The sequence below is a fragment of the Aythya ferina genome (assembly GCF_964211825.1).
Source record: "Aythya ferina genome assembly, chromosome: 1".
Taxonomy (NCBI): Eukaryota; Metazoa; Chordata; class Aves; order Anseriformes; family Anatidae; genus Aythya; species Aythya ferina.
Window position 1 is genome coordinate 169,527,190 of NC_140296.1, and position 18,252 is coordinate 169,545,441.

General features: G+C 45.5%; 1 protein-coding gene across 2 annotated transcripts in view; it reads left to right on the top strand.

Annotated features, from left to right (window-relative positions):
- The window catches only part of CPM (carboxypeptidase M), a 30,561-nt gene extending 12,661 nt beyond the window's left edge, over positions 1–17,900 (top strand). The window contains exons 3-9 of one of the 2 annotated variants that reach the window (XM_084492224.1): positions 5,820–5,913; positions 12,294–12,466; positions 13,656–13,840; positions 14,108–14,278; positions 15,142–15,294; positions 16,257–16,405; positions 17,225–17,900. In XM_084492224.1, coding sequence (XP_084348350.1) covers positions 5,820–5,913; positions 12,294–12,466; positions 13,656–13,840; positions 14,108–14,278; positions 15,142–15,294; positions 16,257–16,405; positions 17,225–17,458 — 1,159 coding nt within the window. In that variant the 3' untranslated portion in view covers positions 17,459–17,900. Of the gene's footprint in view, positions 1–5,815; positions 5,914–12,293; positions 12,467–13,655; positions 13,841–14,107; positions 14,279–15,141; positions 15,295–16,256; positions 16,406–17,224 lie in introns of both variants that reach the window. The other variant, XM_084492225.1, reaches the window with a different exon arrangement.
- The last annotated feature ends 352 nt before the right edge of the window (positions 17,901–18,252 follow it).

Consider the following 18,252-nt stretch of genomic DNA (forward strand, 5'->3'; position numbering starts at 1 on the left):
TGACTCCAGTTTCAGGTATGTAGGTTATTCAGAGTATAAACTATACATCTAGATTGTCTGTTTTCTGAGCAGACACAGCTGCCTTTTTTGGTTGATAATTCACAAAGTTTATGTCCCTGGCACTTTTATTACTTTCTGTAATCTGAAAGGTACTTTACACAACAGTCTGACTGGATTAAACTCACATATTTGTTTGTGTCTGTAAGGCTACTGCTGCAGTACTATCGTATCAGTCATACTGATTAAAGGTTTTGGGTTGTATAAATAATGTGCTGGTAACTCAACTTTTCTTAGAGCGTGAGTTAAGTCATCTGTGCTGTTGGCAGTCCTCTTGCAGAAGACAAGATCCAAAATAGCTTTAGATTTTCCAGCTTGCAGTGGTGATGGCAAATCAGAGTAACACAAGGCAAGGGTACCGCTGGCACTTGTTTAGCAAAAGGGAGTCTTCTCCTGGAGTCTCTTAGTAGCTGTGGTAGTGTTTTTGCTGGAAGATGATACATTTCCCTACACTCAGTATGGAGAAACTAATGTTTTGCTTTCTTCATGAAGCTTACAAGCTCAATCCTGAGCATCACAGCTATTTAATGTCTTTAAATTTCTCTCTTCTTGCCATTTGAGAAATACCTCAATGGTGTGCATGTGCATGGGGGGCAGCTGTACTACTGTGTTCAACACTGGCATTGCTGAGCCTTGCAGTAAATGCAAGTACAGATCACAAAAGCCAAAGGAAGGTTTATGTTGTCACAGATTACCGTGGCTGTGACACAAAAGTTTGAAGTGACAAGTCAGTATTGATTTCTTGATCTCTCCTCCTGCAAAATAAGAAATTTTGTGTAGTAGTAAGCATGGGTCGACTTGAATCCTCAGAAAAGAGGTGTCAGCTGCAGTTTGGTTTTCTTTTATCATAGAGGTATGTCACAGTATGTTCCAAAGATCCCTTAATGCCTTGCACGGTACCAATTAACCTCAATTTACCAGTATGTAACACGAGTGTAAGGATGGAGTATCCTGAGACTTAGCCAAGCATTGCCAGATACAATTAGGGAAGTGTTTCCAATATCAATCTGTATTGTGTAAGTAGATTAAAGAGTGAGGTGTGTGGGAACGGTGGTGTATCTGCAGAAGGACTTATCAAGGAGCGCCTCTCATGCCACCCTGTCTCCCCACAGTGTTTTGTATAAGTAATTCAGGTGCTGGTTATTTGCATCGTTTCTCTTTCTTCCGTCAAACCATAATTACAGCAGTGGTTGCTTTTGCAGTGGAAGCTGTTATATCAGCTGATATGGTTATTTTACTACTGTTACTCGGTGTTCTCAGCACACAACCTAGGCTGAAGCCTTTCTGCTTATACAGGAATTGAGCGTGATTGATACAAGCTCTGCCTAGGGCATAGCCGCCACCCTGTTACGTTCCCATTGATCAGAACCTTGCCTGTCTGGTCCCCCTTCTTATTTTTGCACTGCTTTGATTTCATATTTTCGGGGGACAGAAACATATTTAAGCAGTTTGTGTGGTACATGGTGGAATGAAGCCCCGACAGGGTAAGTTGTCAGGACTGCTTGTTGTCAGAACAAGTTTCTATGACCTGAGATCGGTGCTGTACCATTCAAATAGGCATTCAGTCACACCTGGAGCCAGAGTGAACTGTTTGTGGACCTTATATTCCAACGATCATTGGGCTTTCTTCCTCTTTGCCCCATCTTGGGCTTTTCTAGGTAGGGACGACTTCAACTTGCACCAGCATCGCTGCAGTTCCTGTCCATGAGATCGCTGCAGCACGTGGCCAGCCCGGAGGAACTGCAGTCAGCATGTTGCCTTCTCTGAGTTAGTGGGACCTCCATCTGAGCTTTTAAATCAGTAGTCCTAGTCTGAAAACAGGTTCTTTTTCATAAATGGGACTGCAAAGAACAAAGTGAAGAAGACGAGCGTGTTCCAGAACGATCCAAGGGCTGTGATCCAGACTGCAGTCCCTGCAGATAAATCAGTTTCTTTCCCACTGGATCTGGAGATCAAGATCAGTTCTCCCATCTCAATTCCCAGCTTCTGTAGAGCTGTTTAGAATATCGATACCATGCCATGAATATTGCCGAGGCAAAGCTAGAGAACTTCAAAATAAGTATGTGAAAAGACTGCTCCCTCTACTAGAAGCTGTGTAATCTGGCTCTGGTCCAACGCTAACTTTGAAGTCTCTTTACTTGTCCTGAGACACAGTTACAAATGCAAGTTTGTCTTGATTACTTGAAATATCCTTTGCTGATTAGCTGAGATCACTTCTGGTTTGGCAGTGAGAAACGGCTTCTTGGTGTACATTCAGCTGATGCAAAGCACGTGGGAGGTGGCTTAGCTGTTAACTTCAGGTATGAAAACAGAGTTATCAGGGGTTTTACTGATTAAAGGAAACTTTTATCAATCTGGTGAATCTCTTCACATGCAGCAAATGACTGGTACATGGAAAGAAACCTGACATCATCCCTCACAGGTTCACTATCCAGTACTGCAGGCTGGGCAGACCCAGGAGTTCATTTTAATTGTTAATGGTAGGCGTAATGCTGCTCACAAGCTGGAAGTGCCAGAAAATAATTGACGCCTCGGTTCATGAGAGCGTTTATCATTTAGATGGCCCTCACACAAACCATAAACAGCCTAAATGCTAATGCTGGAAAGACCAATTTGGATCAGTAACTCCTGCTAGCCTATACTTAGGTCTTCCTTGTGTTTCCCATGAGTGCAACTGCAGCGATAACAGCAGGAATGAGTGCTGCTGGTGCAAATTATTTGACACTGTCCAACATCCTTCTCTTCAAATGGGAGAGATGTGGATCGGAGGGATGGACCGCTCCGAGGATAAATTGGCTGCGTGGTCGCACTGAGCTGTGGTCAGAGCTGAATCTGTAGTGATAGGACAAGGGGGAATGGTTTTAAACTAAAAAAGGGTAGGTTTAGATTTAATACAAGGAGGAAATTCCTCAGTCAGGGTGGTGAGGCCCTGGCACAGGCTGCCCAGAGCAGCTGTGGGTGCCCCATCCCTGGAGGTGCTCAAGGCCAGGCTGGATGGGGCTTTGGGCAACCTGGTCTGGGGGGAGGTGTCTCTGCCCATGGCAGGGGGGCTGGAACGAGGAAAGGACCTTAAAGACCACCAACCCAAACCATTCTGTCATTCTAAAGCACTAGATTTTTTTTATCTGAAATCAGTATACAATATTATTTGCAGAAAGTCTCAAGTGTCACAGAAATAGATGATACCTTTTTAGGTGTTCTTGGGCTCTTGTTGCTGTAGAGCTGTGGCACTCAATGTAGTGCTGCTGCTGCTGTAGGGAAGTGGCTAAAGCATGGTGCTGCTCTGCGTGAGCTCGTGAGATGCTCTGAAAGGTCCGTGTGTGATGGGTGTGGGTGTTATCGCTGCTGTTGGTCGGGTGTGAGATCGCCCCTGTGATCTGCTTCCATGCACGCAAAACCAGCGGCTGATCCCCGTGTCTGGTCGTTGGAGAGATAACACGCTGCATCTTCTGGGGGCTTGTCTGCTGTGATTAGTTAGGTATTTTATATACTATCTAGTTAGATGCAGGGCTGTAATATCTACATGGTCAACGTATCGGTTGGCTTAACGCCCTGTCCTGCTCTGAGCTATCTCGCCTTTCATGTTGCTGCTCTGTGTTTGGGTGGCAGGCGATAGAGGATTTGTGGAAGCTATAATGCTTTTAGCTGGCGCTTATTTCTCTTGCTCTGAGAGGGCTTTTGACATGTAATTCACTTAACCCATTGGTTTCAAGGTATTTTGAAGATTTGCCTGTGTGCTTGGTACTCCCTCTGACAACAGGCAGCCCTGGAGCTGGGTGAATCTGTAGCCCTATAGAAAGCCCTTTGTTTTATAGGGTTAGCTCTATCCCCCTCCCTATAGGAGAGGGGGCTGGGGCACCATCGCATCCCCTATATGGGTCCTTTGCTACCTTTTAACTTTGAGGACTTAATATGAAGGAGGGATGTCTGAATTGTTTTCTGATAGACTGAAGGAGAGACAGAACGGCTCAGAGGGTGCAAGGGCAAAGGCTCATTAGGAGCACTCCTGAAGGGCTTCCATTGTAGGATACCTCTGGTTACAGCCAGGGGGAGGATGACATGTTGGAAACTAGATTGAGACTGTTGTGCATGCTGGATTATAAATAAAAGTAAGGGTTTTTTTTTTTTGTGGTTTTTCTTTGTGTTTTTTTTTTTTTGTTTTTTTAGCACTAGGGTTTATTTTCCTATATCCAAATGTACTGCTGCAGGAAGGCTTATCCTCTGTTTCCACAGAGTTGCAGAAAGGCTGAGGCTGGAAGGGACCCCTGGGGTTCTGGAGGGGAAGAGGGCTAGGGTGCTGGGAGCTGGTGGTTCCTTTCCTTTTTGAAGGATGTGCTTAAAACCTAGCATCTCTGGTTTCTCCACTCTGTTCCTTGTCTAGACTTACAAAGGACAAGCTGTTTGATTTTTTTTATTTTTTTTTTTTAAATGAAACAGCAGCTCTGCATGCAGCGAAGCTGAATAACTAGCTTCCTCACCAAAGCACTTAATGCAGGCTTATTTTAAAAGGTATGGACTGCTTGCTGACATCATCCTCTGCAATGAATGTCAGTGGTGGCATCTCAGCCTTGTGGGTAACATCTGGCTGTAAGGACGTCTTCCAGAGTGACCAGGCATAACCAGGGGATGCCGAGACCACTTGCTGAATTAGTTTGCTGTCACTGCTGCCTCGGTGCTTCTTGGCCCTAATTAGGCTCTGATCCAACCCGTCAAGTGAGAACCTAGCTTGGCAACCTCAGGCTTTGGCTCACCTCTCTTGCAGTTGTTTCAGCGCATCTTGTAGCATTTCTTCTGTTCTCTTCAACGTTTTTCTCCTGTTCGTCAAGGTGCTGCAGTTATTTTTCTTTCTATCTATGAGGCTGCTTATATATTGGCAGCCCTCAGCCAGCAGGGTGAGGTCTGGCTGTTAGCAGCCTTTGGGCTGTGGCTGCTGTGACCCCAGAACTGGTCCAGTTTCTTTGCTGCCGTCTGCTGAAACCAGAGCTGTCCACCTGCTTTGAGAGCAGCCTAGTGGGAAGCGTAGCTCTGCTGAGAGATCTGAAATGCCACAACATCACTACCAATAATATGCCCTCCCTCGTTTTAAATTAGGATTTCCACAATATTTATTTTATTAAAAGTTCAGCTTTCTGTGCAACTGCAGTGATCTTGACTAATGCTCTTTCTGTAGCTATTAATTCTTATTTTGCTAATTCTTGGGGTATGTCTCTGATACAGCTGTGCCTGTCATCTCCCTTTTTTTTCCTGAGCAGTAATTCATTAATGTGTTGAGCTTTTCTACTTTGTCTTTAATACAAATAAGTTCTTTCTCTGTTAATGGAAAATTCTGTATGTGCTTCAGAAAAAAAAATGATTTAATGCTTTTGGAGGAAGTGTGTTTTATTTTAAATATTACATAGTCGCTTGGTGACTTTGCTTGACAAAATCTTGCCTACAGAACTGGATTTGAAAAATGTTTTCTTTAAAAAAAAAAAAGCCCCAATTTATTTTCTATCACTGCTTAAATGTTTTTGAAATTGCAGGGTTCGCTACACGCTTTTAGTTGGAAGACAGCACATTTGTTCCTATAACCAATTTAACAAGCACTTCTATAAATAAGTCTACTTTAAAACACTCTATTATAAGATTGGGCAGCAGTGAAATGTAAGAACCTGTATGGTCATCTTGATGACCAAGTCTTTTACTTTTTTGTTTCTTTAAGGTTTGTATAATATTATACTTTGTTTAAAAATTGTCTTTTCCCCTTCCCCTCTTAAAGGTAGAGACCTGTGGGTTCTTGTTCTGGGAAGGTTTCCAACCCAACATAAGATTGGCATTCCAGAGTTCAAGTATGTTGCTAATATGCATGGGGATGAGGTAGGTTTCAACTTTTGCAATGTCATTTATACCAAATATACTTGCCAGAGGTTTAGGGTGAACTCCTCTCAGGTGTGTGCTGTTTATTATTCAAGTGTATCCTCACAGAAGAACTGACGTGTGTGTTTCTTGAGGAATTTCAAGGAAAAGTTCCCGTGTGGCAGAAGGGTTTTAAGAGACCTTCCATCAAAGTAAAGAATCCTACTCCTAAGACCTCTCAAGTAGAGAGAGATTTGTCTTCTCCACAAGAATAAACCCAGAGGCTTTAATTTTACTGGCAATGAATCAGTTGTAATGGTTTGCTTGTAAGTTGTTATTACCTAGGAATGAAATATGAGTGATAAAACGCTTCAAACCCATCCAAAGAGTGAATAATAATTCTTGTGAACTACCAAATGTGGTTTTTAAGAAGGCAATTTCTCCTAGGAACCTTAAGCTAGGAATACACAGATTCACCTAAGGTAACACTGAGTACAAAAGAAAAAGCAATTTCAGGCCTAATTTGCTGTGGAAAGAATGCCCATTTGTTAATGATAGAGGAGGTAATGGTGATTATGAGCTTTGCTGGTACAGTACGTGAACCTGAAATAGAAATATTCAAAGCTTCACACTTCCTTCTCATCTTCTCACACTTCCCTCTCATCTTCTCTTGCTTCCTATTTCCCGTATTCATTAGCTCTGCCTGCTTTTATTAGGCACGTTCAGGATAAATTTAAACTACACGGTATGTTTCTATGCAGCCTCTAAGTACAAAGGGTAAATAATTCAACAGAGAAGTGGCAAAATATATAGATGCCAGACTGTGAATTCCCCAAATTAATGAAACCAGGCGGAATAGTAAGTGTATGCTGTGTAAAGCACAACTTATCACCAGCTCTCCCTAGTACCGATACTGTCTGAGTACTTGCACGCCTCCAGGCACTTGCGACACGGTGTGCCAAGAATTTTCCCCAAGTTAGACCAGTTTCACCTTGTTTGACAGTGGCTGTGCTTCTGGGAGCCTGGCTGCTCTGGAATTTAACTCTGTGTGGGAGGGAGCTGACTCACAGCCCCACGTGGCCCACGCTTCTGGGTGCTGTGTGTGGTGCGGGGTGCCTACGGGAGCCATGGCTGCACGTGCTGGTCCCTGCTGACTGCTGAAGAAAGCTTCGAGACTGTGGCTACAGATGACCCAAATTTGGTGGGGTTGGAGGGGAGAACACCATCTTGTCCAGCGTGGCCTGGCCTTCCAGTCCAGCAGTCCTGGACTGCAGAAGGGCAGGTTCCTGCTGCCGCTCCTCCTGGCAGAACATCCACGATGAAGCGCTCCTGCTGCTGTCACCACCCAGCTGGATGTGCACAAGGAGCTTTGAGCACGGGGGCACGCAGTGTTCGCATGTTTCTGGGGTTAGACAACCTGAATCACTGCCTAGGATCAAAACTTCTGCATCGACTACGACAAACGAAGCGAGGTTAGGTACTGGCATTGTCACCAGTTTGTCTGAGAGGGGTTGTTCCCTGAGCTAGCGGTGCCGTAGCACTAGGTGCTGTGCTATGTGTCCCTCCAGTGAACCATGTTCTAGCCTCTTCATCAGACCAAGCACACACCTAGGGAAGATTCTGGAATTAAGGCTATTCCTTTTCAGATTAAGGCTATTCCTTTTCAGGCCCTCGTGTTGATCTATGCCTTATATATATTTTTGCATATGGATATAACACGGTTTTACTTTTTCCTATCTGACCATAAAAGCATTTCGCATGGCAGGAAATGAATTCCTCATATAGATGAGCATTGGAGAACTTAATAAATATTTATTCCCCATAATCTAAAAGACTGCTGGACCAGTCACTGGGGAAAGACTCAGCTTCCCCTTGTAATAGATTAAGCAGATAGGCTCTGCACGAACTAGATGACAAGCTTCGACTTGTGTTCCGCAGTCTCCTGTAGCCTGAGATTGTAGGATTATAGCTTCACTGAGCTATGCATGTCTTCTGTGCTCCAGTGGTGCTTCCCATGGAAGTGAGACCTTCTCCACGTGGTGAGCAGCTCTCTGGTACCACTGGAGCCACTGCCCTTCTGACGTGCTGTGATCATGTAGATGGCACTTTTCCTCGCTTCAGCCAGCAGGCTGCTCCTAAAACTGGAAAACGGAGAAGCCTGAATTGCATATGTGCAGGCTGCTCACACGTGCTGCTGGAAGAAAACCCAGGTTATTTGGAGGGTTGCCCAGCAGGGCAGTTCTATTAAGATAACAGGAGTACACAACACACCAGGAAGAGAGCTTTTTTTTCTAATCAGAACTGGAAAGACTGTTTTCAGAGTAGATTAATTACTTTATAGCATAAAACATGACCAGCCAAGGCTAAATGATTTTGTTCTGTGACAGCCATTGGTAAATAGTGAACTTTTGCCCCAGGTCCACAGATGCATCAGTAGACTTCCCTCCTTGCTTTTGTGGCTGAACGAGGCTGGTCACCATTGCCAGCAGTTCTGCTTGTAATCCACACTTTGCCTGATAATCAGAGGTAGCGCGGTTGCTTTCAGCTCTATGGCACTTTAACCAAAACAGCACTAACAGACTGCACGAAATGCAAAGCCCTGTGACAAGGCGGTAACATTTGCACTAAAGAAGATGAGGAAGAGGAACCTGCCGCTCTAGGGCCTGCTCGTTAGCGCTGCAGTCCCGGTGTTTGAATCAGTGCTTTAGTGGAGGCAGCTCAAAGGAAATTTAAGGGTTTGGTTATTTTTTAGTCTGCTCTCTGAGGGGAGTAGTGATGTGAATTTTCCTGTTTTTATTTTAGCTCCAGCTCATTCTGATTTAGGGAGCAGCCTGCTCTTATCCCAGGCTTGTGTTCTCACTGACAGAGCTCTTCTTCTATGTCCATATTCACACATCACTCTCTGGGGGAAAAACTCATTCAATTTCTTGCTGACCAAACCCAGATCCCCAAGCACCCTTAGGCTGTACATGGAGCAGACCGGTCAGCTTTTGTCTAGCAGTGCCACTGACTGGAGTCCAGTCTGTACAACCGAGCTAGGGCATTTCATTAGACTGCTCCTAAACCACGTAGATTGTAGCAGGAGAGCTCTAAGGGAAAGCTTGTCCATAGTGTAACCTTCCTGTGCCTTTCTGATCGTTCCCTTGGGTGCCTTACAGCTAGTGTGAGAGCAATCATAAGATCAATCCCTTTTCCAGGATGATATTACTGATGCCACCCTTATCCTAAATCCTCCCCTTCTCATAACTTCTGCTTTTTTTTGGTGCAACAGTATTTGCCTCTCTCTCTCTCCCCGAAGCTGAGCGAGTGGTGATGGGCCTGAACTAGCCCACGTGAACGGCTGTGCTTATTTTGCTGGCTTATCTCAGGAGTGAGGTTAACGCAGCTGTACCCTGTTTTGCACCTCATCACAGATGCGATCAACTCCACAGAGGGGTGTCCAGAGATACGGTGACTTAGTAGGGCTTGGGTGGTTGAGGACTGGGGTAGTTTTATTTGTGATTGATACAGTTGGTGCTTTTTTTTTTAATAAAAAATATTGTAAAGGTGTGGCAGGGCTACAAACGCGTACCCTAGAAAAGAGAACAGGGGAAGAACTGCGTGTGTATTTCCTGCATAGGGAACTATTTTCTACCTGGTTTCAATATCAGCTGGCAGGATGTAGAGAAGGTCAGAGGCACCAGAAACTTCACAGTTCCCAGTAACCCGGCCTATTTGCTGAAATATTTTGTCGTGCCTGAAAAAGCTTTGAGATTCCTCTCAGCATAAGCCGGGCTGCCGCTTTGGAAGATGCTGGGTGCATGCCAGGTGGTGCTGACACAAGCAGTGGCTTTAAGGCTGCCCTTCATAGCTGATATCCCCCAGACTTGATGGGGTGTGCTTCAGGTGCCCCTAATTCGAGGTGTTACAGCCGGCAGGATTTTGGGGCTCCCCCTGCACCTCAGATGGTGCCTGCGCTGCCCCAGCTCTGTGCCAAGGCCGGCAAGGCCGGGCTGCTCTGACACAGGCCCTGCCTGACGATTTGGGTCTTCTTTCGACATAGTTCAGCTGCAAAAATAAACAAAACCAGGCCACGTTTAAGGAAAGAATTTTAATCTTCTAAAGAAATGGGCAGAGCCTCTCCACCCGTCACCCCCTGGCACTAGGCCTCTACCACGTGGCAGTGAGAGCCTGCCCAACGCAGGGGTGCGGGAGGGGAGCGTCCCGGTGTGGGCACGGTGGCAGCTGACCTTAATCTTTTAATCTGTGAAAGGGCTGCGATTAAAACCGAATACTCGTCGTGTTCCCTCAAAGACACGAGGTATTCCCTCTGCTCTCCCCGTGTGTTAGGTGTAGGCGGGGTGAAGCCTGCTGGGCAGGAGGTGCCTTCTGAGGGCTTGGTCAAAAGTTGAGCTTCACTGTCTCAGAAATGAAACCCTTCCCTTAACCACCTCCAGAAATGCTTTCTCAAGAAATCTGGGGTCATCTGGACCAAAACAGCCCTCTGTTGCTCTACCAAAACCGAGTGGTAACACACACGTTTCTTTAAATGATGAGAGCACCAGCCCTCTGTGACAGACCTTAGCTGAGTGCTTCAGTGGGCTAAGTGCTTGGATGCAGCAAGAGCTATGCAAGGAATCCCATATAATAGGGTTCTTTTTTTTTCTATTGTTTTGTAGTTGTTTTTAGTGCTGCATAGGTAAATAAGTCTGGGCTTAACTCTGGAGTGCAAAGAATGTGATCTGTGAAGCACTGGTCAGCTGCTGTTTATGAACGCTATCCTTTTCCAACCACCTTTTCTTCCTTTTCCAGCTCCTCTACTCCTTTTTCCCTGCAGTTGCTCCCCCTGCCCCAGACACCGAAGAACACCAGGACAGGAGCAGATCCCCTTTCCCATTCCCTCCAGACAGCAGCCCAGTCTTGCCTGCAGTCTCTCTCTGTGGTAGGGCTGTTCTCGTTTCTTCTGAGCCTGCTGGCTTTCTCTCTCCTGCCCAGGGCCATGATTTGGCTGACTTCTCCCTGTTCCCTTCTTCCCCCTGCTGCATCCTGCCCAAGCTGTCTATTACCTGAGCTGCCCGTACAAGACAGGTTCAGGTTCTTACATTTCACAGAGTAAGTTTAAGCCTGACGCTGGTGTGATCTGCAGCTCCTTGGGGCTGTGCTTGGCGCTGCCGCCCTCCCCTCCTCCTGCTGGGACAAGCATCAGTTGCTGCCAGCTGACGGGACGTGCTTTGCTCCCAGCCTGTGCACCCGTGTTGTACCAGCCACCTTCTGCCAGCTGAGCTCCATGTTCCTGTTCGCCTCCACGTCCAGAGCGGGATTTGCTGCTTAAATTGCACTGATGTGAAAATTTCACAAGCTGTCAATGCAGCAAATAGCGGCAGAGGAATATTCCCTTCCCTCTGTCTGATTTCACCTGCTTTTTACCTTGCCCTGTCCCAGCCTGCAAGCAAGAGGTTGTTGATCTGTGATGCCAGTTTCACCCTGTAATATCACTCATGTTTCTCAGTTTAGGAGCAGGGGAGAATCCTCTGCAGTTTTTCCACCGTAGTGGTGCAAGAGTCATTGTAAAAGTTACTGAGGCTCTGTAGCTCTGAATTGGAGCCCGCAGTAATTTACCAGGCTCTGTTCTTGGAGAAAAAGTAGAGAGAAACCATGTGCAGAGCACATCCAGTTGCCAGTCTTGGTTTGTTCCCATCCCCGCCAGAGTTTAGGAACCCCACAGTGCCCTTGATGGTGCTGTGAGAGTGCTCCTGGAAAGCCTGGTCCAGCGAGCACGCTGTGCTGGTGGTTTCTGGGGCAGGACAGGATTGTTCTCAGCTCACTGGAGCTGGAAGTTGTCGCTGTTTCAGCTAAGATCTGACCTAGCAGGCCAAAGGGAGGTGTCCTGCCAGCTCTCACGACTTACATAAATTTCCTTTCTTCCAGCCCTCGCCAGCCCTGCCAAGCACGGGCGCTTATGTGCAGAGCCCGGGGTCCCTGGGGCATCAGCCCCGAGCTGACTCTGCAGCAGCACCGAGATGGTGCAGGGCTGTGCAGCCCACGTGGCCTGCAGCAGGCAGCCCTCGCAGCTTGGGTTTTTGGTAAGGCCCTGCCTTATCCACGCAGGGATTAAGCAGCGTAGCTGACACAGTTGGTTTCCCATCACACAAGTAGTTCTGGTTGATCTGGGTTTGAAACTCTTGTGAAAACTTTCCAGTGACTCCTTTAATCTCGTAAATTGCTTTAAATGTAATTAGAGGGAGAGCATGAAACGAAACAGTATTGACCAGAATGTTCTTGTATGCCTTGTGTGTCTGCATAACCCAGTCAAAACAAAACCCTCTAAGCATAAAGCAGTGGGTTTGGGCTATTTTTGTTAGTTTTTTTTTCTGTTTTTCTTCCATAGCAGGCTTAAAATAAAATCTGTGCTTCTTTTACAGACCGTTGGGCGAGAGATCCTGCTCCATTTGATAGACTACCTGGTGACCAGCTACGGACGTGACCCAAATATTACCAAGTTACTCAATAATACCCGGATTCACATCATGCCAACGATGAATCCTGATGGATTTGAAGCTACAAAAGTGCCTCACTGTTATTACTCACGAGGAAGGTAAGGCTGATTTAGGAGGGTGGGAGTGGGTAAAGGAAATGGGTGGGGAATAATAATCGGAGATAGCCAAGGGGCTGAATCATACTTGGTAGAGAAAATAGCGTAGTGGGTGCGTGAGGGATAATTTTGGTCTGTGCTGTTCTAAGAGGCACTGTTACAGCACAGGGTTTTGGAAGAGTGAGTCAGCCTGGTGTTTATTTGTGGTGTGGTGAGAGAAAATTGGTCAGAATGATATAATGAGCTAACCTACCAGGCAGGAGACCCAAACTGAGAGCAGAAGGACAATGGCCTGTTCAGACCTCTAGGGTACCACAAAGAAAGGTGAAATAAAAAGTCCACCCCCAGGGATCTTCGTCAACTGAAGAACTATGTAACCCTTCTTACTGAGAACAAGGTGTGTCTGAGCTCGTTGAATGGACTTCCACAAACGTGTCTCTTCTTTGGCCATGGCAACATCAGGAGCAAGTGAAGAAGTAGGTTAGGTAGAGAAAGCTTAATTCTCTGGGTGACTGGAATAGGCCCTTCTTTTTATCAGGAAGGAAAAGTATTCCTCAGCAAATAGATAGGACTCCTATGGAGGGCAGGATTTTTTATCCCCTTGCTGTCAAATAGAATTTAACTAACCGAGTTTAAACAAATTAACACAGCTGACACTAAAATACTCTCTTACACTCTCTGTGCTGACATCTCTGAGTGAAAAAGGAAGAAAGCGTTTGCCCAGGCTGGACCTTCACGTACAGGTGGAATTCACAGAATCCATCCTGTGTCTTATTTTGCTGTCTGTCCAGAGTGACAGGAATACAAGGGACATCGCCATCCAGCAGTTACCTTGATCTTCCTAGACAAGTGGAAAAAAAACACAGAAGTACAATATCCTTACCTGACTTAGATTTTTAAGTTCATGTATGTGTAGGTGTGGGTATGTCCTATATGAATATTAAATATCATCCTCTGTTTCCACCTGGAATACAACAGAAGAGCTATTTTATTGTGTCCTATGGAAAGCCTGGTGCTGACAGAGTGCATACTGAAGTCCATTTGCTGAATGCTTGAGAAGATAACCTTGCAGTGGTCATCTTGCCCATTCCCTAAAGGCACTGGTGTGCCATGGACCTCAGGCACCATGGGGCTGGTGGTGTGGAAGTGTCTACAGGCAAACAGTAACGGCAGTGTCTTCTCTCTTTCTAAGGTACAACAAGAATGGAGAGGATCTGAACAGGAATTTCCCTGATGCCTTTGAGAACAACAACGTCACCATTCAGCCAGAGACTCGAGCAGTGATGAACTGGATAAAAAATGAAACATTTGTTCTCTCAGCGAACTTGCACGGGGGTGCCCTGGTTGCCAGCTACACGTTCGATAACGGTAACTCAGGTAAGCTGGTAACAGACCTTTGTCCCCAAAGCTGATTTGTTTTAGGAATCGTAGCTGTACCAAAGCAACATCTGTAAGGTTTTCTGCAAGGGTTTTTTCAGCTTTTGAGCTGGGATGGGCAGACTTTGGTAAACATCAAAGACAAAATGAGGCATCAAAATTCACTGCCTGCTCTGGCTATTGGGCAGATTCTTATCCCGTACGTAAGATAGCGCTGCCTGTTTCACCAGGAATGAGAATTGCATGATGGCTGTCTTTATTCTGCAGTTACTGGCTCGTCAAAAGGCTACAGCAGGTCTCCAGATGATGATGTCTTTATTCACCTGGCAAAGACCTATTCTTTCAACCACGCCAGCATGTACAAAGGGACTGGCTGTGACAGCAGGCAGACCTTTCCAGACGGCATCACCAATGGCTATTCCTGGTACCAGCTGGAGGGTAAGAATGGCAGGGCTATTATTTCAGCCGCTTCAGATACGATATTCTCACTTGCTTCTGCCACCTGTGGTGATGAAAGGGCTGTCATTTTGCCCAGAGTAGAGGGCTGATACAAGCAGCTAGCGAGCTGTGTAAGCCAACACACTCGCCGAGATTGTTGGAGCAGGACACGGGTGTTTGTAGGCTCTGCTGATCAGCAGCTACACGAATGGATGAGGCAGTCGCTGCAGTTCTGACTTCTTCTGTCCTTTCTGAAGGGAAAGAGCTTTCATATATGTTTAGGTACATCAGTCTGCAATAAGGTCAAAAACTTCTCTCTCCTTTCAGAAAGGAAGCAAATGTTCTGTTCATGTATCATCCTTTTAAAAATAAACAAAAAAACTTTGCTGAATTATTTTTTTAAATTTCTGTTTACATGTAGCCAAATACAATATGGGTCCTGTGTACTCTGGTACATACCGTGTGTTGCTTTTCCAGTCTGAATTCAAAGCCTTAAAAGGCTCTTAGGACAGCTCCAAGACTAGTGAACCCCATGCCAACCCCTGGATTTATGTCTCCGTTTAGTGGGGAGCGCTTGAAAAGCCTTCTGAGTTCTTAAGGCAAAGACCCACCCTTCCTCAACCACAATAATCATCATTTCCAAAACATCGCTGTGCTTTAAAAAACAGCACCCTACAAGTATACAGAGAGTTATTAAGCTGCTTTTCCACAGGAAGCAGTGAATATAAGTGTGGCATTGAGGAATAATTTGTCTAATTTACTTTTCTTACAGGTGCCAACATTTTTAACTTCCATTTTTCTTACAGCTTGAGCTTGGTGCTTCTTTGCAGCTGAACACTGGCTTGTTTTATTTTACTTTTAAGGTGGAATGCAAGATTACAACTACGTCTGGGGACAATGTTTTGAAATCACATTGGAGCTGTCGTGCTGTAAATATCCTCCGGCAGACCAGTTGGAGAAATTCTGGACAGACAACAAAGTTGCTCTGGTTGAATACATAAAACAAGTACACCTAGGTGGGTGTGCAGCCGGGGAAGGAAGGGAGCTAAAGCTGAGACCGGGCCGGTGGGCAAAGCGGGCAGGCTGCAGCAGCCTGGGTCTGTGTGGGGAGCTACGGCATGAATTTGGGAGCTGAAGTGCTCCAGGAATGACTTCAAAGGCAAGTGCTACAAGGCTAGGGATGGGTGAGAGAAGAACTTAGAGGTGGGATTGTCAGGTGTGGAGCAGGAGCAAGGAAAAGGCCCTGGGGCATCTCACCTTCCCTGGCCTCCAGGGAGCCTGCTCTCCTGAGCAGCCCTGGGGCAGTCATTTATCTCCGAGGTCTCTAAACGTGTGTGTATGTGGGCACGGTGCCTGGCTTGGATTTTGTGTTTTTAAGACCTAAGTGTGGTCTGGACTTCACAGTTGGAAGAGAGAAGTGCTTAGTGAATTGGTGGTGTTTTGCAGAGGGTTCAAGGGTTCGCAGGGATCTGTTGCTTATCTTGCATTTCGTTGCCTTGAATGTCTGATAGCTGTTTTGCTTAATGACAGCGCTGCCTTTAAGGTGGTTTGTGAGAATTAAGGGGAACTGCTCCAGAAGCAGACACTGTTATTCTGCCATTTGGAAGCGCTAGATAAGAGGCTGGGCTATTTAACAAACAAACAAACACAAAGAACACACACACACGCTACTGGAAATGTGAGCCCTTCAGCAAGACACGTACAGTAAGTAGGTAGGATGCTTTCAGCAAGTGAAACTCAGAAGCAGAGATTAGAATGGTGCTTTCTAAGCTAACATGAGGGGAAGCTGCTAACAACAGAAAGGATTTTCTATTTTGCTTCTCTTCGGTTAGCTGTAAGTACTAGTGATATTATTAAATGTACTTGAAATCATTGAAATAGCTGTGGAAGTTCAGAAACAAATAGTCCAACTCAGCCAGTCGAGGAGGCTCGTCACAAGCACGCACTGTGATCTTTCTCTCCTCTTCCTTTTTTACAGGAGTCAAAGGCCAGGTTACTGATAGGAATGGAAATCCTATTCCCAATGCGATCGTGGAAGCCCAAGGGAGGTCTCACGTCTGCCCGTACAGGACAAATGCACACGGAGAGTACTTCCTTCTCCTTCTGCCTGGGAAGTATGTGATCAATGTAAGTGTGCTGCCTTACTCAGTTATCATTTCTGATTACATTGAGTTCTTGAGCACAGTGAGACCGAATCCTTATAGCCGAGTAAGGTGGACTTGTTTGAGTCAAATACAGGAGCTGTAAAGACTCATGAGCAGATTAAAAAATCAATTTATTAATTGTAATACCTCTTTGGACATGAGCAGCCAGCGAGGGCCTCCTGACAGTGCTCAGCCCCCTGTCCTCACCACCCTCCTGCTGCAGCAGGCTGTAAGGCAGCAGGCTGAGGTTTGGTCCCTAGAGGCGAGCAACCTCGATCCGTGGCAGCACCTTACAAGAGGCAAGGAATAAACACGCCTGAGAGAAATTCCCTTACTGTGGCAGAGAATGCCCCGTGACACCTAGCACTTAATTCTGCTGCTAGCCTTGGGCTCGTACAACCCGTAGTTCCTTGGTCCCGTTCGCACCAAGCAGACCTCACTCAGAGCTGTGCTGCTGCGCGACACGGTGAGCTACCCACCAGGTCACATCCTCCAGGCGGTGTGGCTCTTGATGCTAAGCGATTTACTCAGTTCAGCCACTGCAAGGTAATGACCCAAATGAAGCAAAATGAGCTAAGGGCCTCGTGAACTGGGGGAGGGGGAAGCATATGTTCTGTTACCCTTTCCATCTCAGCTTTGTTTAGACTTACTGCTGTAATGTGAAAAACTTTTCTCTTGCTGTAGCTCCATTTATATTTAGAATGCTTTTCCTACACATTCAAAGTATAAATAAAGTGCCTAGACAATGATTGTTTCACAGCCGAACTCGGTGCTTAAAGAAATCTTTCACGCTTGTTCCTAGGCTACTGTACCTGGATTTAAGTCGATGCTGAAGACAGTGGAAATACCTAATAACACTGCTAACTTCAACGCTTTGAAGCAAGACTTCTCTTTCTCAGAAGTCTCTATCAGGACAAGACCTGCTTCATGTCCTAAAGTGCCCTTGTACCAAGAGCTTGAACGTTCTTCAGCGGCAGTAAAACCAACTCTACATCTCTTGGTTTTAATGGCCGCCGTGATTCTGCTGTTCAGATAAAGTCAGGGATGATGTGACAGGGCAAAGTCTTCCTGCACAAAGGTGGCTTTTGAAACAAGAAATTGTGTATGTAAAAGAATGTATGTTTTTATGAACCCAATTCTCAGTTTTTTAATCATTTATTGTATTTTGTAAATTACTGGCTTGACAATCAGACGTTTTACTTGACTTGTAATAGCCTATCCTATTTTTCTACATACTTGGAGTAAATATTTTACTCTAAAGAAATACTGTACAGTCTATGGAGGTAATTGTAGCATTCTGATGCAGGTGGTTACACAGCTTTTGAAGAACTTGCCAGAGTTCAAAAAAAAAAGTCTAGGCTTGTTCTGCCACTGTTTCAAACTGTTTCAGTGTTGAACTAACAGTTCATGTGCCCACACAACTGTAAGCAAGTAGCTCAATCCTAATTTCTTGTAATAAAGCCACTGCTGTAAATGAAGAATGACATTTTAAAGCGTGCTTTCTTGTCCAGACAAATGAGACCAATTGAGGCTGAAATAAGATTGGTAACACATGGGGGAAGAGAAGAAGCTGGAATTAAATAACCATATGTAAATGCCCAAGGGCCATGCTGCTGGAGCTCGATGATAGCCTGTGCCATCAGGCAAAAGGCAGTAACACAGGTCTCTGAGTAACTGTTCAAAATAGAACTATCAAAAGCAAAGACAGCCCCCTACAGCTTTACACAATTGCTTTTTTTTTTGAACTGGATTTGTTACAGAGTAGAACTGTAATTCACCATCTTTCAATCTAAATAACTTCAGCTATTTTTTGTTTTTTAAGCATGTTTC